The sequence below is a fragment of the Cygnus olor genome, chromosome 3, assembly GCF_009769625.2.
Source record: "Cygnus olor isolate bCygOlo1 chromosome 3, bCygOlo1.pri.v2, whole genome shotgun sequence".
In the NCBI taxonomy this organism is placed as follows: Eukaryota; Metazoa; Chordata; class Aves; order Anseriformes; family Anatidae; genus Cygnus; species Cygnus olor.
In genome coordinates this window covers 64,503,107-64,529,692 of record NC_049171.1, presented here as the reverse complement: position 1 = coordinate 64,529,692, position 26,586 = coordinate 64,503,107, and the positions used below count along the sequence as shown (strand labels likewise).

Genomic DNA, 26,586 nt, shown 5'->3' with positions numbered 1-26,586 from the left:
TCTGCATGATCCCAGCACTAGTACTTTTTGATATGTAAAATATCTCTGTTTACAGGGCGCATCAAAATTCCTGAGGATGTGACCAGAACTCAGATGGTGCATCCTGCCAGGAGCAGTTATAGAACATATATCTCTTGACTCCAACTTTAATTATTCAGCTGGCTCAAATTACCTTTCACACTTTTCAGCTTCTACTTACACCTATTTACACTACACGGAAACAATGCAATAGGGGTTTTACCATCCATTTTTAGCACTTAGGAGCTAATTTCTAGGTAATGTGTTATCACCTTGCTCGGGCATTTCCTTCAGCACTCCCCTTCTTATCAGCTCCTCTCTGCTTTGTCTTGTCGAAATCTTCCTTTCCAACACTAAAGAAAAAGCACAGTTAAGAATAGATTTATTCTCATACTTGTTGATGCTTGTGAAAAATGTAGAAAAAGACTTTTGAGAAACCCTGAGAAATATTGTTTCCTCTGACTCTGCAGGAGAAGTGGCCTGGGTTTTCACGGACACCCTCTGGAAACATTCTCGCTGAACTTCAGCCACAGAAGGTGGGAATCACCTGATCCAATGTCTTCAGCTGAGCTAGACTCCATGAGGCTTCCTTTATAGTTAATAGGAAAAGGTACTTCCAGAGTGAAACTCAACTCATCCTAGCACAGACATTTAATATTTAAAAGCACCTCTTTCTCACTAATTAGGGTGATTAGGTCAGCCAAAGATACCTTCATCTGTTTTTGTAGACCTTTTCTGTTGGGAGAGAATGCTCAGAACAAGCAATATCCTCAGTCAAGTCACAAAGCTGCTCACAGAGTAGCCTTTGTGACATACAAGCTGTTTTAAATGAAAAAAAAAATCTTAAACAGAAGTTAGAAAGTTCTGTTCTAAAATGGAATAACATTCTCATCCAGGCTGGTTGGCTGTCATGGAAAAAAATGCAGCATCCTGTTTTTAGGTTTAAAAAAAAAATGCATACAACACACAAAAAAAAGACTGTGACATCAAACATTTTAATTATTATGTTTATTTCCCATGAGAAAATGTTAAATAGTTTTATAGGGAAAAGCATTTACAGATGGCAAAATAGAGTAATTCCCCACTCCATCCCATCCCCAAACCAGTACAATTTTGGTCAGTGATCTGGGAAGCCACTGCAATGATTTATAGAACCATGGTGCGTGGTCCAGTGAACATCACTGTTGTAAAATCTCCTTTTCATTGCTTTGTTAGTAAAAGTTAATCACCCATCCTGATCGTGTTTACATATAGGCATCGAAACCCAAGTAATGTTTGGAGCACAAGCTGAGATCACGCGGCAAAACTTCAGCAGTGCTGGACTTCATCCTATTAATGCTGTGGGATAGGGTAATTTATCTCATCAACTAATTCAAACACTCTGGTAATCCAATTACTCTCTAGTGCAAGTTTAACTGCTGTATGTAGATTAAATGCTGCAAGAGGTATTGTCCATCTCACTTGAGCTGGCCTAGTTCAAGTGAGCAGTCATATGGCAAAGCGAGTGCTACTGTGAGGCACACAAGAGTCCTCACCCACATTTCGGCACTTCTGAGAAATTTACCCTCTGTGCATAGCAGTTGACAAACACCTCTCCCAGCAGCAGGTAGCTGTGGTTGCTGGCTTGCAAGCAAGCTGGCTGAGCTCAGACACCTAAAGGAATCGCTGCTCCCAGCTCTCCACTCCCCTTCTCTGCCAGGGGAGGGGATGGTCGAGCAGAACACGAAGCAGATTCTTCACTTCTCAAATTTACAGCACTGGTTTTATTTCTCACACTGCAAAATGTGGGTATACAGCTACTGCTCCATGTGGGATGCATTTGCCTGCCAAAAAAACACCAGCTTCTGGAAGAACTGGTGGTAGTAACCGTTATGACCATCCTGGTTTAAGTTACACACTCCTGTAAGATCAAGAGCTCATGAACGAGAACAATATTGGCTCAAGAACATATAAGCCGGTTTTAGATCTGTATTTATATATACTTTGCGAAGTCTGTCTCTTAAAGGTCTAACTTTTGCTGTGTTCAAATAAAACGGAGCCCACGAGCATCACTGCACAGCTGCACAAGCCAACCTACCTATGCCAGTGTTGTTCCAGCTCTCCCCCTCAGCTGCCCACTCCCCTGTCCTCCCCAGTGCTGTTAGTGGGACCTGGCCCCGTAGTTAGCCACCACAACAAGCTGTCCCTTAAACCAACACACCAGGAGTGCTCTTCTGCCAGTCTAACTCCCTCAACTGGCTCCTGGCACAATTGGTTGAACAAGAGTGTGGGCATAAAGCAGGGCACTCGAGAGGTAGGAGCACAGTGCTGCCAACTTAATTTGGCTTCCTTTATGCCGGAAATTGATCCTAACCATGATAAGCATCTACTTGGACTGTACTGCTCACAAAAACTACTGTTGGTGCAAAAGTCAGGGCAGAATAGCATAGCTGGGAATGGGGGAGAGTATGGCAGCCTGAGTTGAGACTGCCCTGGGTTCCGTTCCTAAATTAAACAGGAGTTCTTCCAGTTTTCCCCCATAACTTTTTAAGGTATATATCCTGCAACTGTGTGCCACACAAGTTATTGGCACAGCAAACAAAACACAGGAAAGTGCCCTATTCTAGCAAGGAGCTTTTCATGTAGGTCAACTCCCAGAAAGACTTCTGGAAAAGAGAATGGGAACAACAAAGCCAGAAGACTGTGGGCAGGCACTGACTGAGGGCTGTAATCATTCCAGAAAGTATGTGTATTTATCAGCAGAGTGCAATTTCCTTTGATACAGACCCCAAGGATGAACTCTTTATGCACGTACTTTATACCTGTTTTGTCACTGGCAATATAAATACTCCCTTATTATTATTTAAACTTTGCAAGTATAATTTACTTCCTACTTTTTTTCATCTCTGCTTCCTTTTTGCATCTGCTTTATTGTGGACAATGAAATCAGATGCTCTCTCATGTATTTCTTTTTGTGAGATTTAATCCAATACCGGTTGAAAACAATTACGTCCTTTCCCTCAAATTCAATAACATTGGATCTGATCCCCTCATCAATGTCTCTCTCTAGTTTTCAGGGTGATGTTTTTTGTTTGTTTGTTTTTTCAGTTCTACAACACTGAATTAATAATTGTACCAAACTAAACAATGAAGAGTCATGGAAAATGTCACATGGAATTAAAAGATGTTAACTCCTCACACTTCCACTGGAAGATCTCAAAGCATTTTATTAACATTACATAGGTCTTGTGACATCCCTTAAATATAACTATCTCCATTTTACAGATTAGAAAATTTATGAACAGATAAGAAGCTTAAGCCCCAATCCTTAATCATCTAAAATGCTAGCCACGAGTGTTGTTTTTATTTAAACTGATAAAGCTCAGTTAATTCAGCTTGAAAAGATAATTTATTTAAAATTCACTAGCTTTCGCTATGAATATCTTTTAATTCCTACAAACAGGCAGAATTTAAATTTAAATAAAAGTGATCAAAAATATGTACCCTCGTGTAAGAGGAATGAGTAGACTGTCTACTTATGAACCTGTACTGGTTGCTGTTTAGACAGGTGGACTCATTATTTATTGCTTATTACAGTCTTTGCACTATATAATACATTTCACATTTGCACAACCAAGTATTTTGATTATCTAGCCCAACTGCACTGAGCTTTAAGGGTCTCAAACTATTTAGTTGTGCAAATCACATTAGACTACTGTTATATTTCAGTAAACTCTCCTAAAATAATGTTCTTTACAAAGTCAAGCGTTCAGAAGTTAAAAAAAGTTTTAATGAGGGCTGACAAGTGTGCAGATGGTACAGCTCTTATTTGCTTGTTATGTTTTACCTTTGCCACCCCTGCCTCATTTAGGATACAGACTGCACTGTGTTCAGTGAATGGTTTCTTTGACTAAATTTTTAACTTTACCTTACCTTTTAACTGTGGCTCTGACCTCATTTAAGGAGCAACCTAAACATTAATTTGAACAGAAAACTGTTAGTTTTTCCAAACTGAATCAAAGAGAGCACATTCTTCTCCTTGATGCCCATGTGAGATACAAGTTGGGCAACTTTTGGCCATAGCATAATTGAGTCATAATAAATGTCAGCATGTTCGATAATAAGTGTATAATTCAAGGTAAATTTTCAGATATAATTTCCCACATTAAAATTGTGATAATTCAAACAACAAAACACAACAAACAAACAACAACAACAAACCAACAACCCAAGCCATAGGAATTCTGGTTGAATTGACTATTTATAAAATCAACAGAAAGAAAGACATGACCATAGGTGATCTGCTGAGCTAATGCCATAGACAACTGTAGAAACAGTTATAATCTATCTGAACCACCTGGGATGGGTATCACCATTTGTCACCTTTGAAACAGTTAAGTCTCCTGAATTCAGTACAGGAAGAGCACTGTAGTTTGGTGCTTACACCACTGTCCCTCTTGGCATGCTCCTTCCTCTCATCACCTCTGTAACAACTTCATCATGGTCTTTCTCCTTCACTTGAAAGAGCTTAATCTTCTTTAGTTTCCAGACCTAACTCTCTTCTCTTCCTTCTTCTATCAGAACTTGCCATACGCTTTTCATGTGCTTCTCCCATAATCACACCTTTGTGTCTTTCTTCCTGATCTTCATTCCTGCAATGTCTGATCTTACAGGTTATTACTATTCCTCACTTAGGAGCAGAAGGCTAGTACTATCCTTGAAGAACTATATGACAAATACTGTTATCTGTACCACCATCAGGTGGAAATCCTTAAGCTGAGTGACCAACGGATCTTATTAAAACAAATCTTTTCTGTCATATGTGTATAAGCTCTTGTGAGGCCCCACTGAGGATACTGTGTTCAGCTCTGGGGCCCCCAGCACAAGAAGGAGATACATGTACTAGAACAAGTCCAGAGGAGGGCCACAAAGATGACCAGAAGGCTGGAGCACCTCTCCTATGAAGAGAAGCTGCGGAAGGTGGGGATGTTTAGCCTGGAGAAAAAAAGGCTCCAGGGAAACCTCATTGCGGCCTTCCAGTACCTAAAAGGGGCCTACAAGAAACCTGGGGAGGGGCTCTTTGTCAGGGAGTATAGTGGTAGGATAAGGAGTAATGGTTTTATACTAAAAAAGTGTAAGTTTAGATTAGATATTCAGAATAAATTCTTTACTCGGGGGTGGTGAGGCACTGGGAGAGGTTGCCCAGAGAAGCTGTGGATGCCCCATCCCTGGAGGTGCTGAAGGCCAGGCTGGATGGGGCTTTGGGCAACCTGGTCTGGAGGGAGGTGTCCCTACACATGGCAGGTGGTTGGAACTGGGTTTAAGGTCCCTTCCAACCCAAACCGTTCTGTGATTCTATAATAATGTGTCTCTGTGTGTATAAATATATATAAATCTTATAGGCATCTGTGATATCTATAAGTATATAAATTAGTGTATATAGAAATATTACATATATGCACACTTCCCAACATTAACAGTAACATATTGTCTATAACAGTAAGCAATAATGAAATGGAAATAGCAATTTCTCCACCTGTGTACATGTGCATATTGAGATCAATTATACAAACGAGTCAGTCCTGCCTGTAAGTGTAATTGGTTACCAACCCTTGCCTGCTGAGGAAGTTGGAGGTGAGGCAAGCTTAGCTCTCAGACATCATGCTCCAGTAGATTTAAAAAATCTCGAGTCAAAATCTTTCTCTTACTGCAATCAAGAGTGAAGTTTCCACTGACTTCAGGTGTAACTAACAGAAAGCATGTCAATTTATCACACTCTATGTTGCCTTGAACTGCAGCCCTCATTTACCTGAGTAAATTTTACTCATCCAAGGGATCCCACAAACGTGTATTTTTAGCCCAATATAAATAACAGTAAACCCAATCAAAATAACAGTCTACCTCAAAAGGCAGTTTCCATCACTTCCTAACTGCCTCCTCAAAAGAGAAGTCTTAGTGACATTCAGCAGCTACAAACCTCAAGCAGTTTAAAAAACCATCCTCTTATTTAAAGAGTAATGTGAGATTCTGGATATTCTCCAGTCATTAGTTTTGCCCATCCAAGAGAAGCAAGAGAGAATTCCGATTTTTAATTTTTCTCTGACCCAGTAAGAGCTAAAATTGCCTACTGCTCCCTGTCTGCACATACCGCCACAGTGGGGCTTTGAAGTGGCATCTACTTCATGCCAAGACATAAACTGCTGCCTTGCTTGCCTTCATATTAAAACACTGAGGCAGGGAACGGGGAGAAGCCCTTGAGATAATGCCATCTCCTGTTTGATTTTACTTAATTTTGAAAGCCCTATGGGCAGAAAGTATACAACCAGTGCCCTGAGAACAGATTTTCTGAGATGCAGCATGGAGAATATGTTGCTGAAGGAAAAAATTCCAGCCGTCATTCCTACATTGGCCCAAATACTTCCACATCACATCTAGTTCTCCATGTTTTTTGCTGTTTGTGGTATTTGTTGTTTATGAATATCTTTCAGTTGCTAGCATAATACAGGCACATGAGATTTTGTCAACACACTGCATGGGACAGCCCTGTCAAATCTGTAACAAGAACCTTTCCAAAAGCTGACTGAAAACCCAGTTACACCAATAGAAATTCTTTCCAATATCCCATATTCTGTCTTAGAAGAAATGTTTTCTTCAGCTGCATCCATACTTAGCAAGTTTTGGCCCTGTTAAGAGAATAAGCAATACATGCAATGACCATCATACTGTCTCCCATGGTCTCAGAACAAGAGATTAGCCTCCTGCATGTGAGATACACGTACACACACCGTTCTGCAATGTAAATATATCTGTCTGAGTTGTCCGAGGAAGAGGATTTCCTGTAGGAATTTTATTTTGTACGGATGTTTTCCCCATTCTCATATTAGATAAGCAAGTTTCTTCTGCTGTGTCAATTAACCAGCAACAAGGGGCGACTTGCCAAGTAAATGCATCTTTTTAATCTCTGCTGGCCCTGGATCTGTTTCCTCAAGAAATATAAGGATAACCTTTTTTTTTTTTTTTCTGAAACAACCATCTGAAGCAGGATGAACGCAATCCAAATTAGTTTTCATTTCAAATTCCAGCCTCACAGGAAAGACGTATACAAACGTAAGTGGTTCCATACCTTCCTTACATAGAGCTTAAAAACAAATGAGTATCTCCCTACAGCTCTGGGGTTTCCTGACAGCAAAATAGCCCCCAGGCACGTCAAGATATGCTTTCAGTGCAAGCTAACCCGATTTGCACTGAATAGCTACAGCTCATTCGTGATGCAGCTGGGGCTGGCACCCTGTCTGTTTCTGGGATTTCTGAGGACACAATCCCTTAGTGCTGCAGAAACAGCATGATTTATCCCTATCATTTCTCTGTATGGAATTATGTGAGGAGGTCATCTGTGCTTCTGGCCAAGACAGAGGAGGAACTGCAGGAGGACACTGGAAGTCAACACAAATGACTTATGTGTACTCCTGCCAGCACTACCAGTATTACTAGTAGGCAATCAGTATGAATGAAAGATGTATCTAGCTCAAAACAGGCTACTAGCATAAGACCAGTACAGCCAGACTTGGAAGAAAAAGTTCTGATGGTAGACAAGAGAGTAAACGACAATAACATCTAAACAAGGCTATGAACTAAATTTGCCTTGAAGATGTACTCAAAATTTTCACTCTGTAGAGATTAGTCAGTATGGTCAATTAGGTGCCACTTTCACCTAGCCAAAGGTTACATCTTAGAGAGCCACAAGGGGTAAAACTCCAATATAACAAGTAGATGGAAATTAATTTGGGAACCTTTCATTTACTTTTAAAACTTACAATTCATGTCATCCAGATTTACTTTCTTTTCATTTCTCCAGCTTAGAGAACCAGACTTGCTATTTCTTAGGTGAAAGTTGAGACATTCAGATATTACATAACTCCCAGAATTTCACTTTTACAGAAAAAAAAAAAAATAAAGGCAGTAAATACTGTGATGGTTGGCAAAATGCATGTAACCTTACAAATGCAAGCTGGTCATACACTGAATGTACAAAAGAATACAAAAGCTTCCAAAACCTGAAATTAATACCCTATATCACTATATTTGCGCAATCCCACTCAGATTAGTGAAATTTTACAGCATAGTGGGATAGATCATTAAATCCTTATTAAAAATAGAGCATACGGACTCTTTAGAGAAAATAAAAACAGTCTACTAAATAATGAAAAAATATAAGTAGTTCCCAAACTTGCGTATAAAATCATGTTCTATTCACCAAGACATGCACTGAATTTGTGGTTTGTATAATTTAGATGATTAGAATGGTTTTGTGTTTTACTAGCTGAGTTTTACATTACTTTATGTTATTAAACATAAGAACAGCATTTACAGTATAAAGCTTGGGTACACACTACATGGTTATCTAGCAGGATGTTATCTAAACAATGAAATAAAAATGATTTTTTGTAAGGATAATTTAAAAGTCTATATAGAAGATATTCAACACAAGATACATTAGGCACTCTAGCGAATCAATTGCGCTAGTAGATTTCTTTTTTCAAAAAGAACTATTAAATATAAAGTTCTGTGACTGAACTTAGAGTGGGGACTTTAATTATTTAACTGTTACCTCCTCCTGCATTGAACTTTTCCCATGCCCTACAACATTTATAGAGATACTTCATTTGTGCCGATAATTAACTTCCACTTTTCAATACATAATTATATACAGTCATGTATTCAATTGACCAAAAGAGCTCCCAGTTACATGATCTATGGACTACATTGATCTTTCACCACTGACTCTATTACTCTTCTGACGATTCATAGTGCAAATTCTCCTAACATTCATGGATTTCTCTTTGCACACTGGTGCTCCTCATTTTGAAGAAAAGATTTATCACAAAATAAAACTCTAACCTTGGAAAAATAGACAAGGAAATCTACATTATTTTTTTAGCTTCCAGATCTGAAAGGCAGTGATGCACAACTGCAGTTGAAATAAATAAAAAAAATCAGTTGTCTAAATTTTAAGTCTTCCAAAAGAGTGTCTCTGTGTTTCCTCTCTGCTTCAGTATGCTCTATTGACAGTAATCACAATGCAAGACCACAAGTCCAAGTGGTAACCTTTGCAGAAAATGAAAAACTACTACTTCTTGTTATGGTTTGCTGTATTAGCTTTCTGCTGGATCAGGTTGGTGATCTACTCATCACAGAACGGATGCCGTTATGCAGGAGGCAGTGGAAAACAGACATGGCTGAGATAACTGAGAGGACAAAGTATCACTTGAAAATTAGCTACAAGGTAGTTGAGATAGACTCTGCTTCCCAGTAATTGTCTCCTTCTTAAGAGTAATAAATGCAGCTATGCATTGAGAGCACACAGGGGCAAAATCAGAGACTCAATGTAAAGTGCTCAACATATTCTGCTGTAACGCGAACAATACTGTAGCTCTCATGCATATAAATGCAGCAAACTTCAGGGAAAGAGGTAACATCCCTTATTACCAACTGGTGTTGCTGTACCGCACCTGAAAAAGGCATTTTGTGACTCAGAGTTTGTTTATTTAAACCTATAGCATAATTTTAAAGCCAGATTTTTATTACAGTTCTGAAATTATTTAATGTTTTCTGTCCATTACATCAACTGTTAGGCATCTCCAGTGTTCAGGTGCTCAATCTAAGATGCCTTCATCCTGAATAACTTTATCTGAAGTCAGTGCCAGTGGTACCTGTGGATTCCTCACACCTGTGGAAGGACTTGAGGGACTAAGCCATCAAAAACAACACAAGCAAATTAAGTATATGCAAGTAACAAAGCAGGTACTTTTGGAAATGCTGAGCTCAATTTCTTTGTGCCTCATTTCCTCCTTTTGTAAAAGAAATATGAACGTGTGTTTTGCCTTGGTATTATATGAATTGATGTCATGCTTGTATGATTGTATTGAGGCTGCTAAAGATAGCATAATGTAAGAAATACTGTATTTAACGTGAATATATCAGATATAAATTTGTAAAAAATGACTGCAAAATGACGCATTGTTATTTAATGGCTTAACAATTTAACATCAAGGTAATGTGTGGTGACAGTTTGGGGAATGTCTGTATACAGTAATAAAAATACCGATTATTCTGAAGAATTCAGTGCATATCTGACCATGTACCTCCCTAAAGGTAGAACATTCAGGAGTCATTAACTAGGAAGAACTTTGCCCTAGAAATATGATAAAAGTACTAGGAAAGCTGAAGGAAACTGGAAGCAAGGCAAGAGTTATCAGGCTTAGGAGAACTTTTTGATTGCAGTAGTAGAAGAAATTGTGGCGGGGTTGTCACAGGGTACCCAGAGGAATAGGATGGTTTCTTTTTGCCTTCTGAGTAAATATAGCATGTTTTAGAAGTTACACTGAAAAACAACAGAGTTCCATTCTGTAATTGTTATCAGTTGCTGGGTTTAAAATATAAAACAGTGTACTCCTGAGAGTTCAGAAGAGCCTATTAGGGACATTTTGGGATGTTAATATTGGTTTTCTAACCTAAAGGCACGGAAGACAGTGGACAGAGAACTTGTACTGTGGAAACGAATCTGAAAAGCCCATAGATGCTCCATGGACTCTCAAGTTGAGAAAAGTATAGCATCAAATATCTGAATCCCCAAATAGAAGTTGGGGATTTTTCTGGAGAAAGCTTGGACAGAGCTCTGACACACAGAGACATACATGCATGACTGGGTTCAGTTTCCTAAGCATGACTTTCTACAGCCACTTGAGATGTCCCAAGATTTTGGGGATATCTGCAAAGGGATGGCAAACATGATGCAAAACCTTTAGGGAGCGCAGCCAGGATGTCCAGAGCACCTCAGGTGGTACCAAGCACCTGTGTTTAGCTGACTGAATCCCAGCCCTCCATCTTGCTCATTTTCAGAAGGAACATAATTCAGTCACAGCATTTTCTTTCAGACTGTTCTTCAAGCCTATCCAATAGGGGATTGAAGGGGCTGAGCAGCCAGTATGAAGGCAGTGGTAGCAAATCTGACCCTCGTTCTCCTGCTGGGCATGACCACATATGCTTCTCACCTCTGAACAGACCAAACTTCTGTCCCCATGAAGGCAAGGTTTGTTTCATAACCCAAGCCATTGGCTATTAGGAGAAGACAGAGACACTTCCAACATTCCTGAGAACATGTAGCATACAGTCCAGTGTTTCTTAGTTAAAAAATAATACTTTCAACATCAAAAGAATATCATATATAATGAATATTAAATGAACAAATTGCATATTTTCAGTGACAGGCTCAGGACAGAAGCTGAGTAAGGTTTTTCCTTGCCAAGAATCAAACAGTTTTTGTGCATGTCAAATACCGTGCCTAAATTATTTCTGCCATCTAACATCTAAGACCTTTTCAAGTATTATCCTCAAAGCTATTACTGCATTTCTTACTGTTTGTCACCAAAGGACCACGTGCATACCTGCCGATGTTTCTCTGAATTTGTCACTGGTCTTCTTCTTCCTCCATTTCCAAGGTTTAAAGATTTTGCCGATGGTAGAGAGTTTGCCCTTTCTCTTGAAGGGGGGAGTTTGGGATCCTGGGGCTGGTCCATCCGAGTTAGCGATTGAAGCCTTATCCAAGCCATCAACTGCATAAACAAAAAAAGCAAAGGTAACTGAAGGGTGGAAAACAAAGTGGTAGCTAACAGATAAAGCGCTCCATTATCAGACTGCAAAAGGCTGTGTGGCGGTCCCCATTTTTCTCCTCCAGAAGGCAGTCAACAGGCATTTTATCACACCTGCAGTCAGAAGCCAGTCCTCACCTTAGCTAGCCCCATGCTTCACTTCTGCTCAGCATCCCCACTAGAGCCAGCCAGAGCAGGCTGCTCACAATGTGCCTCTGGCATGTGCGCGTTTCTCTGGTTCTTCATCTCTGTTGAAATACTCCTTTCAACACATGTTTATGTGACATTTTCTCTGTCTTTGGTAAAGCTGAATAACTAGCTATCATGATACAGAAAACAAAATCCGCACAATGTAAAAACATAAACCGTTTCTTTGGAGTAAAGCAAATCCCCTTTTAAAAGAGCTCTAATGATAACTGTGCTGGCAGCAGAATGGAAATAGTTCAGTTTGACATCCCTGGTAATCAGTCGCGCACAGTGGAGCATGCCATGAGTCAGGCTTTATACTAAGAAAATGTATTTAACAATAAGCTTTTGGGCTGTAGCCAAAATATAAGGAAGGATCACTTTTCTGCAAAAACATATTGAGTGATATCAAAGCCAGTATTTATAATCAATGGCTGTAACATTGAGTTTTGTGAACCAAATCAGTGCTCGTTGAACAACACGCAGCAGCATAGAGTTAAAATAAATTTCCCAGAAATTTCCCTGAGAAGTCTACTATTATCCATTTCTATATAAGAACTAAGGTTTCTTCGAGCATTCCACTCCTGATCCTGCAAACACTTCAAATGGGCTTAATTTTATTCACGTGAGTAGCTTCACTGAAGTAACCGCGATTACTTACGTACATAAAATTAATCACAGGCTTAAATGTTTGCAGCATAATGGCTCTGTAATTGCTGTCATTCATCTAAACATTCCAATTATAACCAGTTTGGAACAGAGCTGATGCCACTGTCAACAGTAATAATGATAATCATAGACCATTAAATAAGAAAGTGCTATTCAAAGAACAAAATATCGCTGCTCCCATTTTACAGATGGAAAATACGAGGCACGGAACAGTTAAGTTTTTAATTTCATGTCTGTCAAAATGGCTTCCTAAATCCTGGTACTGTATCTTAGCTGCTAAGAAGATATGTATTCAGACACATAACATCATGGTGAAATCTTATTACTCTGTTTCTCAGACAAATGGCATTTAATGAGACCTATATTTGTCCTAGACTTTAGATTGATATAGGATGCTAAAAAAAAATCTTTTCTGTGAGAAAGCTGATGTCATGCAATCAGAGTCCAAAAAACTTCATTCCCAATGTCTTGAAATGAAGTACTGGGAAAAAAAGATCCATTGTATAACTTAACTGAAATCTATGAAGTTAAAAACCAGAGATGAATTTATATGAAAATGATAGCATTCAAATCAATAAATCTGAGTTATGCCATAAAATGCAACAAATTCTGTACTGTCAGAGAGACAGAGCAAACAGCTTAAGAAAACTTTACCAGCAGAAATTACTGTTATTCAGATACATCAACATTTAAAGTTATTTTTAAAGTGTTTTCCTTGGGTACTTTCTGGCCTATAACACAGAGATAAGATGGAAGAAAGGTGCTGAAACGGGCTTGAAATGTAAAAAGCCAAGATTTTCGTAAGGGCCAGGCTAGGTCTACCCATCACATGGGTACAAAACCCCATCTTCCTTGCTTGCACATCCTGGAAAACGTTATCAGGGTGATCCTTCGGGAGGTTTAAGATGACGCTCCTGTGCAATGGATGAGCCCCTAAGAGGTGGGTCGGAGAGTCTGAGCAAGAGGTGGGGATCAGAAGACCACCAATGCAAGCCAGCAAGGAGTTTGGCAGGAAGAGAGAGACATGGGACAGCAGCAGGACCTCTGCAGGGGTGTCCTGTCTGGAATTAGGGATTGCATTTCTTTCTAGGTTTCCAGTCACTGCCTGTGGAGTTTATAATCCTGTATTGAATACTGAAGCCTCTGCTGCAAACTGTGGACCTAATGGAGAAGTACAATTACTTGAAGGGTAGTTACAAAGATAAGAGAACTGAATTTTTCTTGGCAATTCCAGGCGACACAACGAGGTGCAAGGGCCGCAGATGGTGGCTGGAGAGAGCCAGGCTGGACATAAAGAATGCACTTCCAGGAGGAGGGTGCAGGCTGGGGAATCCCTGCCTTCGGAGGTTTCCAGGGCTTAGTCAGGGCTGTCCTCATCTCCTGTCAGGAGTAATCCTGCTCAGAGAGGCTGGACTAAGTCACCTCCCAGTCAATGCTTCTGCAGTGCTGAGGGATGTGGAAAACCACGGTTGCTTGTGAAATCTGTGCTAGCAAACCCAAAGACTCAGGAGCGAGGTGCTGAAGGAAAGAGATGAGGATCTGGTAGCTGAAGAGCTTTGTCCCGGGACAGGAGCCAAGCATTATCTCATTTGCAGAGGCAGCCCATGAGTTCATTAGTGAAAGGCTACCCGCTCCTTGGCTGCAGCAGGACAAAACCCATGTTCTTGTCTTCACTGGCTTTGAAAGGCCGGGTTATTGATGTGAAGAGCCTGCGCCCTGGTGATAGACAGCACAGTCTTTATAAATACTAGAACATAGCTCTTTTCAACTCCTCCTGGGTCATGGAGTCCAGCCTGGTGCAGGCAACCACTTTCACAAAAGGCTCATCTGAATTTTTTCTCCTGTGCCTGCCAGAGGGAATGGAGGATTATGGTTCCAATAGTTCCCCACAGAGAAACATGGATTTGGATCACTCCTTCCCTCTGCTGAAAACATTTAACTCTGAAATAATTATATTCATCCCAGCTAAAGAAATCTGTCTGCTTCAAATTAGCCAGCATACCAAAAAAAAAAAAAAAAAAAGGATCAATTCAGTGGTGAATAATTCTGTCTAGGAAGACTGCAACTCTTGAAAAGGGGATTCAACATTAACTCCTTCTGACCATAAAACACGAGGAGTTTTATCAAATGAGCTCCGTAAGTGCTCATAATTAGGAATTTACTCATCCATTGACCTTGTACCACTTTCTTCATTTGGAAAAAAGGGATCTAAATACGTATCTGAAAAGAAAGAATAAGCATGGCCAAACATCATGGGTTGGTTTTAGAAATAATCTGAGATAAAGTAACACTTCTAGGAAAAAGGACGTATTTAAATTCAAAAGCAATAGTAAAGTAGCATATTTTAGCAATTAATAAGTTGCCTAGAGGAAAAAAAAAGAATTTCAGCAATGACGTTCCACAGCATATATGGAAAGATCTTTTCAAAAGCTATTAGTTCTCATCTTCGAAACACTCAGCAGGAAATTGGTGTTTAAGATTTACACTGTTTGCTTTATAGGTCATGTATTATTTAGGAATAAAGGAGTGTATTTTTCACCTCAGAGAGCTTATGTACCTTCTATTAATCATTATAAGTGCTATACGCTTTCACTCAGATGAAAGGAAACACCTTAGTTTTCCAAGATTAGAGGAATTTAGTCACTTGTGTTATTCTTTCTATTTGTACAGTGTCTTGAAGACCTCCCTTCTTCCCACCATCGTCAGAAAGCCAATGAGTCATTCCACTGCCTTCAACAAACATAATTTTTAAGTTTGACATTAGGACTTTTGAGTATACTACCTGCATAGTCTATTTTGTTATATCGCTGTCCCTTATCCTAGATGCAGATTTTACATCTGAAGGATAAGTGTCTGATTATACTGAATGTTGGAGAAAATGTAAGAAGGTTCATTTAAATGAAGTTTGCTTTTAAAAAATAAATAGCTTTATTGTTGGCTAGCCAGACACATTTTGGAGTTTGCGTACTATTTCACTGGACTTCCTTTATGGAAACTAGTGACTGTGCTGCAATGCCATTCGTGCTTTGATTCTGGGGGACAAAAAACGGTGGGCTGGAGAATTATACACACGTTCTTCTGAACTGAGAGTCCAAGAATAAGAAGGTTACAAAATGGAGTTTGAAAAACACAGTTTAAAACAAAACAAAACAAAAAAGTAGGGAGGGTTATCACTGGAACTTTACACATTAATATTCTAGCTCTAGGTTGCTGGATGAGTTCTGTGCTGATGCTCCCCAAACACTCACTGTAAGCAACAGCATGCCTGTCAGTCTTTCTGTTTGCATCAGGACTTTGCTTCCGAAGGAAACCTCCAGACTGCTTCCACTTGCTAAGCTTTGGTTTGTATTTCACAGCAGCTATGAAGAGCATGAACAAGTTTTGTTAAGCATGCAACTGAACTGGAAGATGAACTCCAGGAGGGCATCTTGTGCTCCCTGTGCTGAGGAGCAATCAGTCTGGGGTACCAGGCTACAGCCAGCTAAAACCAAAACAGCTGCAACTGTTTTACTTTACACACTCGTTCCCACCACACCGCAATACCTGCCAATGTAGACATAGTCTGAACAAAATGAGACAATGCACTGGTACCAGCAGTGCTTCAGTCAAGTAATTTGAAAGGTTCAAGGCATTTGATTCTGCACTGCTTGACACATCTATTTCTGACCTTTCCTGTAAGCTGGAGGGTGGCATTTAAATCAGTATCATCAGGGACCTCTCACTCTAGGTAGCAGAAGATGCAAGAGAAATAAATCAAAAATCATCATCCTGTAAGTCTATTAACCACTCCTGTTGATGTCATCCCAAGCATTATATCAATCTCCAAGAGGAAATTCTGTTGTAAAAGACCAACTACAACACTGAGACACTGCAAAGCCAAATCTCACTGGCACAGGCTCGATGAAAGAAATAAAAAGCCCTTCCCTGAGCTTGCAGGCAGCCAGCAAAGATTAGACTGGTTTAGGGATGACCTTAACTTTCCTATAAACAACCAAAGATGGAAATGCCTGAACGCATCTGATCCTAGGAAGGCTACTTGGAAAAAACAACTTTGATCTCTGTAGCTGCCTGGGAGACACTTTTCTGCCCTGAATGATCTCCAGAGGTGTTGTGTGGCTGCAGCAGCAGCATGGATTATATGCAGTTTTTCCATAGCATGGTGCATTTCAGCACTGCGATGTTCACGTCAGCACTGAAACACGCAAATACCTTCTTCAGGTAAGAACTTAGAACTCACTTTACAAAATGCAACAAAAACTATCCATCAAATTGTTTCAAGCAAGTCTACTATAAATGCCTTTGAAATAAATAGCTGTGATTCTACTGGTTCCATGCCTTTTGGTCTAGAATGCATTTAGGCCATTTCTTTTTAAAGATTTGCTTTAAAGATAATTCATGAACAGAAAAAGGGGGCTAACCTTATGCAATAGGTTGTGCTGTACTTTTTATTCTTGGCAGTGAAAGTGGAAAGCCAGTAGAAGAATCTACCCTCACTACTGGATAATCAGAGTCATGCAGATTATATATAAAAATATATATGATGTTGTTATGGCATTCTTATTCTAGTAGAACCACATTTTAATAGATAATGGATCATAATTTGTTGCTTGTAGTTTATTGCTAGTAACTTCTGTCAGTGATGATTTAACAAAGATAAAACCCAAGTAGCTTAAGTAGCTGGTAGGTGTATACTCGGATTTTCTTTTAAAGAGTCCTTTACTGAATCTGAATAGCTTTAATTAGTCCATATTCCCATTTAGTCCCAAGGAGAAGGAGTTTATTAGGTAGACTTTGCTGTGAGTATGAAATATCTTACAAAATTGCTGTTTAATAATTCTCATCTGAAAGGTGGTTTAAATAACAAGTACACTGGAATCAATGCCTCTAAGCAAATTTTAATTAGTTTATTCTTGTCACAATGATACTTGTTATCCTGGAGTAAAAAAGCTCTTAGGGCTACACCCAACAACAGAAATAAGGCAGAACTTAGGTCCCTATGCCAAGAGTTGTGCTATTGGGAACCTGAGGAACTCTGATCAGAAGTGCCCTGACTCTGAAAGTGCAGGTGCTGCAAGTCATGAGATTAAAATTATCTGAAAACTCTGCTTTACTGCACATAAAATATAAGCCCAAACCAGACTCTCACAGCAGACTGGCTTTGGTGATGAAGGAATTTTCTTCTCTACTCTTCCATCTGCTCACTCCTGACCCTAAAAAAATATTCCATCCTTTCAGTTGTAAAAAATGCAACTGTTCATTGGGCTTGATCTCAAGTAGATCTCAATCATCCAGACAAAAATTGTCTCCCCTTTCTACCCTCTTTCCTTTTTTAAAAGATTACTTCTAATCTGGGTCACTGTAGTGATATAGTCTTCAGCACAATCCTACAAATGCTTGAAGTGTCAGGATCGGATGAGGAGAGAGCTGTGGCATGGGCCAGATTGGACTGGGCAGACAGCCTAAATCAGCTGCAGCCAGAATACCATGAAACTGTAGCCACGGACCTGACAGCACTAAACAGCCTAGCACATACCATGTGCCTGAGCCCAGATTAATCCACTAAATGAGCATATATTTGCCTAGAGTATTTACAGGGCAGGCAGAAGACTTGGGTTCCTCCTCCTCCTTCCCAAATGAATAACATTGCAACCTCCTGTCCTTTCCTTCTCAAAGAACACCCTACCTGGGAGTGTGAGTAATGGTCCTCTGCAAAAAGCAGTTTGGAGGCCATTCAGCCAACAGCAAGAGCCGGAAGAAGGAAGAAGATGCTGTACTTGGGTAGCTAAATTAATTAATTTATAGAGATATAGGAAATCACATGTACATCATTGATGCAATAAGTATGGGCCTTCTGCAAGAGAAATTGTTGCTCTGCTTAGATGAGAATATACAACACCACTTGAACCACCAAGTAGGAAAAGGCACAGAACCAAGTGCTCCACTGACACCGACATGCTGTGGTAGGACCAGTACCTATTACCTTCACTGGCACTGGGTATCTCACTTGCAATATTAATGTGGTATGACCCCATCACCCTTAAATCGTGTCAATATAACCTTTGTTGCAATACTCAGGGGATTGCCATATCTAATCATGAATGAATTGAGAAATGCAACAGAAGATGCAATGGCTTCAGTTGAAGGCTACCTTATGTGTGGATTTTGGTCTGCAGGATTTCTACACTTCCTACTTACCAGTTAGTTGGTTCAGTTATTTTTCTCTTCCTCTCACTGCACCCAGCTGTCCTGCAGGGATGTGCTGCTAAAGTCATCTTGGTTTATTGAGACCTCAAAACCCCTTTCTGACAGTGTTATAATTTTCTATACAGTCTTGCCAAAGGGAACAGAGTTTGAAGTCACGGTTTTCATGCCAGCAAAATCAACATGTTTGTGCAGCTGTATATTATCCCAATTTAGTGACAAGAACAATAACTCATCAACTTGCTATAGAGTATGGTAAGCCACTTATTCCTGGAGCTTACTGGAAAAAAATCAAGACACTGCGTGGTAAAATGTTTGACGTGGTCATTAAAAAACAGAAGTCATTCTGACACTATCAATGTCATTTTCAGTAAATCTCTCCAGTTCCGTAACGTTATATCAATTTTTCTTGACCCAAACCAGATGGAAAGACAGGTCTTTTTTCTTTCTCTCTTTTTATTTTCTACTTGGAAGGGAAAAAAATGAAACTAATCCCCAGAGGATAAACTGACAAACAGGAGAGCTATAATCTACCTCAGAGCAGCACAATGAATTGGCATCTGAATGCTTTTGCCTTGCCATACATCTGGAGTTTAACTTTGGGGAAACTCTGTCATGAGCTAATTGACTTGATTGTGTTTTAATTAAATGAAAGGAAAGAGCTGAAGTTCAAACGTAGGCGGCTGAATGGTAGTTTCCATATGGAACTGCCAATGTTGCAAAATGTTAATTGGGCCTCCTGCTGGCAATGAGCTAAACAGGGTGGGCAGCGGCTACTTCAGATGGATTCTGGCTGCTGCCTGAAAGCAGCCGGCATGGGTAGCGGGGGGATCCTCCTCGGGTAGCTGCAGCCTGAGTGCCCCCCGGGCTTCCGCAAGGGTATACGCAGAGACACCCTTCGGGTTGTCAGAGTCGCACATGGACCAGCAATGCCAAAGTTCAGAGAGATGAATTTTTATAGGGGTGAACCATGCAACTCCCATTTCACCACAGGCAAAGCGTTACCTTGCTGCAGAAAGCCAGAGAAAGGGAAATCCAATTTTGCATCTGTGGACAAAAGGCCATATTCTGCTCTCCCCTTTGGTAAGTCCCTGCCTGGGCTCCGCAAAAAGCACAGCCAGCACCGTACTAATCCTGTACAGGCACTTCTAAACCCCTTGGAGAACAGCATGTTAGCATGGAAGCTAGGAGAGGCACACCCTGCCACCCGTTCCTTTGATGCTGTGCACAGAAGAGGAGGATCATGAGCCAAGTCACACGTTTCAGATTTGCCTGAGCAATGGTGCTGTCTCCCACATGCATTTATTTCAGCTCTCTCTCTCAGCTGTAAACCTAGGATTAATTTCTTAGAGCCTGGACAAGCTTGTTTAGCTGTTTGTCTTTTTACCTTGCCTGAGTAAACTGCCCTTGCCATATCTGCGCAAGGCTCCCAACTACATCTGCACAGGCATTTGAGCAAATGGAGGGTGTTCTGTGGTGCATTAACACTGTGGTTTTACCTCTGTAATCTCACCTACACTGTTTTCATCTGCTTCTCGTGTCAAAACATACTAGGATTTTGCTTAGGGATTGAATAAAAATAAGGACCTGACCTTATGCTTGTAATATGCCCACAAACGTGTTTGCAAATTAAGAATTTACATTTTGGCATCATGCAGTCCGTATTAGCACATCTGCACTACTTCCTGCTCTCCAGCCCAGTGTTTAACTTCCATCCCTTTGCCTTACCAAGAAAGGAATAAACAAATGCTTTGCAATCCCGTTACGCAGGTCTGAAAGTGATCTGGCTGCAAACATCTCGATACCTGCTCTCTGACTGGAACGCGGCTGGCTCAGACCAAAAGAAGAGGGATCAGCAGTTCAATGCGGGCTGCTTGCTCCTCTCTTCTCAACCCCAATACTCCAGTGAAAAGAAGCAAACGGAAAATTTCCAGACAGTTACGTTTTCCAGATATATGAAACATCAGGTCAAAGGTTGCATTCTAGATCCAAGCAACTTCCACAAAAATGGGGAAAAAAATCCAAGCAGAGTAACAGAGATGTGGGAGGACAGAAACAACAACAACAACAAAAACACAGTACATGTGAAAGAGCATCCAAATTGCTTTGAAAGGCTGAGGATTGAAAATTAATGCTGTGTGTCAGAATATTAAGGGATAAATCTCCTTGAAGTACAATGGTATATAGATTTCTATTTATAGTTTTAAAACCTTTTTGAATAATTCTGTAATTCAACCTAGAAGTGTGCTGCACATACTCATCTTGTTAAATTCCCTAATGATATTTTTAACGTCACATTTGAAAACCAGAACTGCAGAACTGGAAATATTTCCTTACTGACTGACTTTTCTTGATGTCTTGATGTAGTCCTAATACAGGGGAGTAAAATACCTACAACAAATTTACAACAGATATTTTTAGCTACAGGCAAGTGATAAAACTTCCCAACAGATACTGGCTATCGAAAATAATCTGAAGTGAGTACGCGGCCCTTCTTCCTATGTGGTAATAAGCAGGAATAAAAATAAAAACATCTTTTGTGGTAATTAATACGTATGTACTACTGACGCTGAGATAAAAGCAGGCCAAGTGTGCCACGTGGAAGCCTTTGGCCCTGTTCCCACTCCTCCAGCTAGCTGCAAAGTTACTCTCCATCTGCTCAGCGGGGCCAGCAGCTCCTGTACCACCTGTCCTAGCAGCAGCCCCTGCCGAGGAGAGGGAAGACAGGGGAAGGCCGTGCCCCTGCTGCTCCCCGGTGCTGGTTTGTCCTGACAAAAGGGGGGCAAACGTAATAGGTATGCTATGTCATCACTGAACTGGAATGTGCCATCTCCAGAGCTCCCAGGAATTTGATGAGAAATACAGTCAGTAGGAATTTGTTGGAAGAAAAACTGTAAGAAGCATGGCAAGTGACAGCCTGGTAGCCTGGTGTGAATCGTGCTGGGCAGTCCTTGTCCCCCCAGCCTGCTGAATCCCTGCAGCTCTAGCCGCTAAACGACAGCTCCTCTCAGGAGCCAGCCCGGGGAGTGAATCAGCACACCCCCAGATGGTCTGAGCGACTCACTGCTACAGCTGAGTCACAAACCTTGCAAAACGGGCAAAGCACAGCCAAAGTTACTCTGGGCTTTTCCTCGAAGGCTGTCTGGCTTCACTCCCCTCCATACCTAAGCAGCCACAAGCTCGGGGCTGCTTCAGATCTAAGCTGGCTGGTTCACCTGGAGCCTGACATCATCCCGAGCGAGGATTTTACGCTGCCAACAGCTCGTCCGGCCTGCTGTGCAGGCTAACCAACTCGGCTGCTGATCTCTCTCCGATGCCTTTCTACCCCTCCCTCAGCACATGTGGAAAGACAGAGGTGTTTCCTCACAGCTGGCGCCCAAAGAACCGCATTGCTCACCACAGTGCTATGAGCAGTGGGACGTCTCCAGAAAGCATCAACACTGCCAGTGGAGTAGGTACGCAGATATGGCTTTCTAGAGATGCTGAGCCCACAGGCGTATTTCCAGCTATTTCAGCCTGTGTTCTCACAGCGTCTTGGTGGAAACATCAGCTGAACAACCACGTCAGTTGCTCTTTGTGAGGCTGCACTGTATCACTGTGCTGAGCCAGCAGAAAAAACAACCTTTTTGTATGGAATTTTAAAGACAAATCAGCTCCTTTCTACTTCACAGGAGGGCCAGCTAAACAGCGTGCTGACAAGACTGAGCTGTGTGGTGTGCCACGGAGCTCAGTCAGGAACAAGCAGGAGGGGACAGGAGGGGATGGGGACGAGTTTGGGAAGAGATGGAAGAGTTTTAGCAGGAAGAGTGCCCCAGTTCACTGCCTGTGGTGTAAGGTCTCACACAAGGATACAAGAGCTGAGAGGAGAGGCCCTCACAGCAGCATGCCCTGACCCCCACACCACATCAAAGGCTCGCGTGATGACCGCCTGGAGCACTAACAGTGGTGGCTGTTTCCTTCTTCCACATGAAGGAAGCCAGGGAAGGTAGTTACGCATCCCTCCTCCCCCACTCACCCATCCCAATTCATTCCTGACTACCCAACATCCTTGCCAAAAACAGTTCTGCATGAACACTGCATGTGTGCTTTTCCCATTATCGTACATCTTTAACCAAGTCTTCCACAGTTAACGTGTATATAAATCTGAAAGCAGGTTTGGTTTTGGGGGACTCCCTTCCCAACGCTTCGTCACATTTAGGTAAAATAATAATGAGCTCTTGATCTGCAATTAACAGAACATTTACATACAAAAAATCCTAGGATCAATCTGATCAGCTGTGTAATTAAATTCCCTGCACACAGCCCGGAGCTCGCTGTACTGCCATTTAAAGGTGACGTTTTCTTTCACACTGGCACTACTTCAACACCTTTTTTCTAGCACAGGAAACAGCATATTGCACTTGTCCACAAGTGTGCAAGTCAAACCTGAAGCAAATAGTTTCTTTCTGTGACCCAGCTGGCCTCTGAACCCAGCAGAGGTCAAGGACACTTTTAAATCCAGCTAGCAAATTTCTGAGTGTTGCTGTCACTGCAAACGTTTTTGCAGGCTATTAGTCCTGCAGTCTTTGTAGAGAAAACTGTGTTTATTTTAAGTTTATTTTTTAGCTGCCTTTAAACTGTTTGCCTTTGTTGCTAGATACTAGCTTGGATAAACAGAAATAATACAACTCCAACGCACTCACAAGAAACTACTTATGATTAAACATAGCTCCTCTCAGTCAAAATGTCAATTTGTCAATTCTAAAGCTACAGCATGCAAAAACTGTTCATATTTTTTGTGTGTGTATAATACCAGGATCCTGAATACAGCTGAAGTTATCTTATTTGCTAGGAGAAAATGGGAGTCGCCAAGTTGCAGCTGACTTTTCTTCAGCATCATGTTTCATTACTCTCCTCATGCCTCGCTGCACAGCACACAGCTGTTTTATTCCCTGCATCTTGTTCCTTATTAGGGCCAGGGTGGAGAAAATCAGACACAAGCTGACATATTTGTCAGCCCAGCTGCTCTTCCTTTACCAAATTAAACTCTGAAGCTCAGGGGCATTTTCATGAAAAAAAAGGTCCATATGCAGTTTGCGATAGGATTTAGTTACACTTTAAATAAATAAAAATGGTATATTCCCTTTCCTACACAACCATGAAGTAGTAATTTCATCAAGCAACCTAGTGGCACCGTAAAACACCACAGAATTACAGAATCATCTTTAAGCAGATTTGAAGACCGATCGGTATACATTTTGAACTTTATTTTTTCCATTGAATCAGCATTTATGGGAGGTGCCCCACGAGCGGCCCCAGGTGCTGAGCCTGGAGAGGTGAGCGGAGCAGGGGCTGAAAGTAGCCTGGGTGCCCCTTCAGGTCTCTGTTCCTGGAGGTCCCTGACAAAGGCAACCAGAGGCTCTCATGGCTTGGTGAGGCCTTGGATGGGGAGAAGCCATCCTGTCATTAGAAAAGGCACTGAGAACATGCTCAGCTTTTACAGCAGAATTTTCCTTTTTCCCTTAGGGGAAAACAACAACTCTAAGAGCACCATAAACACAGCAAATACATAATTGATACATTCATTTCCTCACTTCCTTGTTTCATGCTGTATTTCAGGTCCCCACTTCTCCTCTGCTCTCCATTAATAATAAATGACTTGTATTATCACAGTGCTTAAGAGGTGTAGTCATAGATCAGGACCTGTTTGTGACAAGAGATGTACAAACAAAAAAACAGAGAGACCATTTTTATACCAACTCTAACTACAAAATGAAAGAGAAGAGCTTGAATAGCAGAGTTCTGATTTTTCATCGCCACCTGCTCAGCTGTTGCATCTTAAAGATTTTTTAGATATCAAAAAAAAATGGTTTTGCTTTTTTTACAGCATATAATTTTCTAAAACCTCCCTCAGTCACACATTGACATTGAACAATCTTTGTAATCCATAGGCTAAAATAAAGCATCAACTTGAATTTCTACGAACAAGTTTAAACTGAATTATTTTAGCTGGAAGTGGATGAGCATCCCTTGAGCCTCAAAGCAGCTATACAACACAAGACCCCATCTTGTTCCTGACACTGCATATTCATGGTACACCATCAACATTCACGCAGTGCTTAGCTTCAGCACACGGCATTGATCTGAGTTTCAGCAGTGATGCTCCGTTGCCTGACATGGAGGAACTGCAACCACCCAGCTCCGTCAGCACGTGCCACTGCTACAAACATGAATATTCGATTCTGCAGTACCTTGGTGAAAAAAACTTGAAATATTGTGGCCACTGCAAGCAATACAAAAATCAACTTAAAACCAGCTATGAACATGAGTAACTCAACTTCAATATCATTCACTGTCGTACTTTTGTTGACGATAAGGTCAAACTTAAAGCTGCCCTACACATTTGAAAATTTCAGAGTATTGCTGCTTAATGATTCAGAAGAAACAGAGTGCCACTGGAGAAATGAAGCAAAGCAAAACAGGGTCATGGGCTTGGAGACAGCTGAAGTTCTTGAATACGTCGGAAGTCCAGCTGATATTGTTGGATATTTCTATAAAATGATCTGCTGGGAAGAGTCAATCTTTCTGGTAGCACATCCTCAGGAGGATAATACTGTATTAAAGAATAACCCATTCATACTTGAAATATAACACACTTCAAAGTGAATTGAACAAGTGTAACATTTAAGAGCTTATAGAAGAAATTCACACACAATTTTGTGCCAAAGATAGGAATAGGATTAGGCAGTAAAAAGTGTGTATAAGGTTGAGGACAAAGGTCAAGTTTTCCCACTTTGTGAGCACTGTGGCCACATTGATCCAGACGAACAAAACACAGAAGTGTTAGTATTTAGTTGTGTGTTTAAAAGGATTTGATTAAAAAAAAAAAAAAAAAAGTACAAAAAGCCTGAGTGTCACTGGAAGGCTCTGCAACTATTGCTAGCAGCTCAAACCAGCACTGGAAATTCAACATCATCCCAAGTAAAATATGTACAGCATCAGGGTTCAACAAATTCACTTTGGCTTTACATAAGCTCTCTGAAGTTTTCTTTTTTAAACTACTACCAAATGTTTTCCTAGGGAGGGAACATTATGTGATAGAGCACACGACTGTTTCCAGAGGTCCCTGGGAAAGCGTGCCATCTCTTTGAAAAGCCCACAGGAATACCCCAGAAAGTGCCACTCTCAGATTTTGCCTGCCCTGACTGCTCCTCACACTCTCATCGTGGGCTTTCACGTGACAGATTTGGCAGCTTGCGGGCACCACAACAGAGAGCGCAAGCTATTTATCCGCTCATTTAATAAGCTATGTGGATCAGTTCTCCCACAAAGAAATGAGCCTCAAATGCTGAGTTTCCTCTGGTGGTGTTTGCACGGGTGTCCTTCTCTGGGGTTGCTCCCAGCAGGCTTCTGGGGTCCCTGCTTTCCCCCCAGCCACGGCTCCCTGGCATTCCCCGCTGTCCGACACAGCTGCACAAAGCAGCCGCAGGGATTGCATCCCGATCGCATTCCTGGCTAGAACACAGCAGGCATCACAGCCTGGCTGTTCCCCCAGCACCCTGCTCGCCCCCAGAACAGGAGGCAAAGGAAAGCAGGGAGCCCACAGCCGATGGACACCCTCGCTCACGTGGGTGCTGCAGCTCTGCAGCCTCATTTCCTCGCCTGAAGCCCGCTCAGCTCTGCACTTCCCTGCCTGCCAAAGGCACGGGGCCCCTCCAGCAGCCAGCTGCAACTTGCTTCCCTCAGAAAACATCTCCCAAAAAACCCTCTTTGACACGCCAAACAAAGCTGATGCGTAACTTCATCTCCAGCGCAACAGGCTTGGTGTAAAAGCAGGTTAGGAAACAGAGAGGCTAACAATTATTTTTTAAAAGAGCGCTTTCAAGCAGCTTGCAAACAACTGACT

General features: G+C 41.2%; 1 protein-coding gene across 5 annotated transcripts in view; it reads right to left on the bottom strand.

Annotated features, from left to right (window-relative positions):
* PHACTR2 (phosphatase and actin regulator 2) overlaps nucleotides 1–26,586 on the bottom strand; it is a 138,117-nt gene that overhangs the window by 41,817 nt on the left and 69,714 nt on the right. For all 5 annotated transcript variants that reach the window (XM_040553358.1, XM_040553354.1, XM_040553357.1 and 2 more), the window contains exons 2-3: nucleotides 11,442–11,609; nucleotides 291–371 (exon numbers count right to left, since the gene is read on the bottom strand). In XM_040553358.1, the coding sequence (XP_040409292.1) occupies nucleotides 291–371; nucleotides 11,442–11,609 (249 nt within the window). The remainder of the gene's footprint in view (nucleotides 1–290; nucleotides 372–11,441; nucleotides 11,610–26,586) is intronic.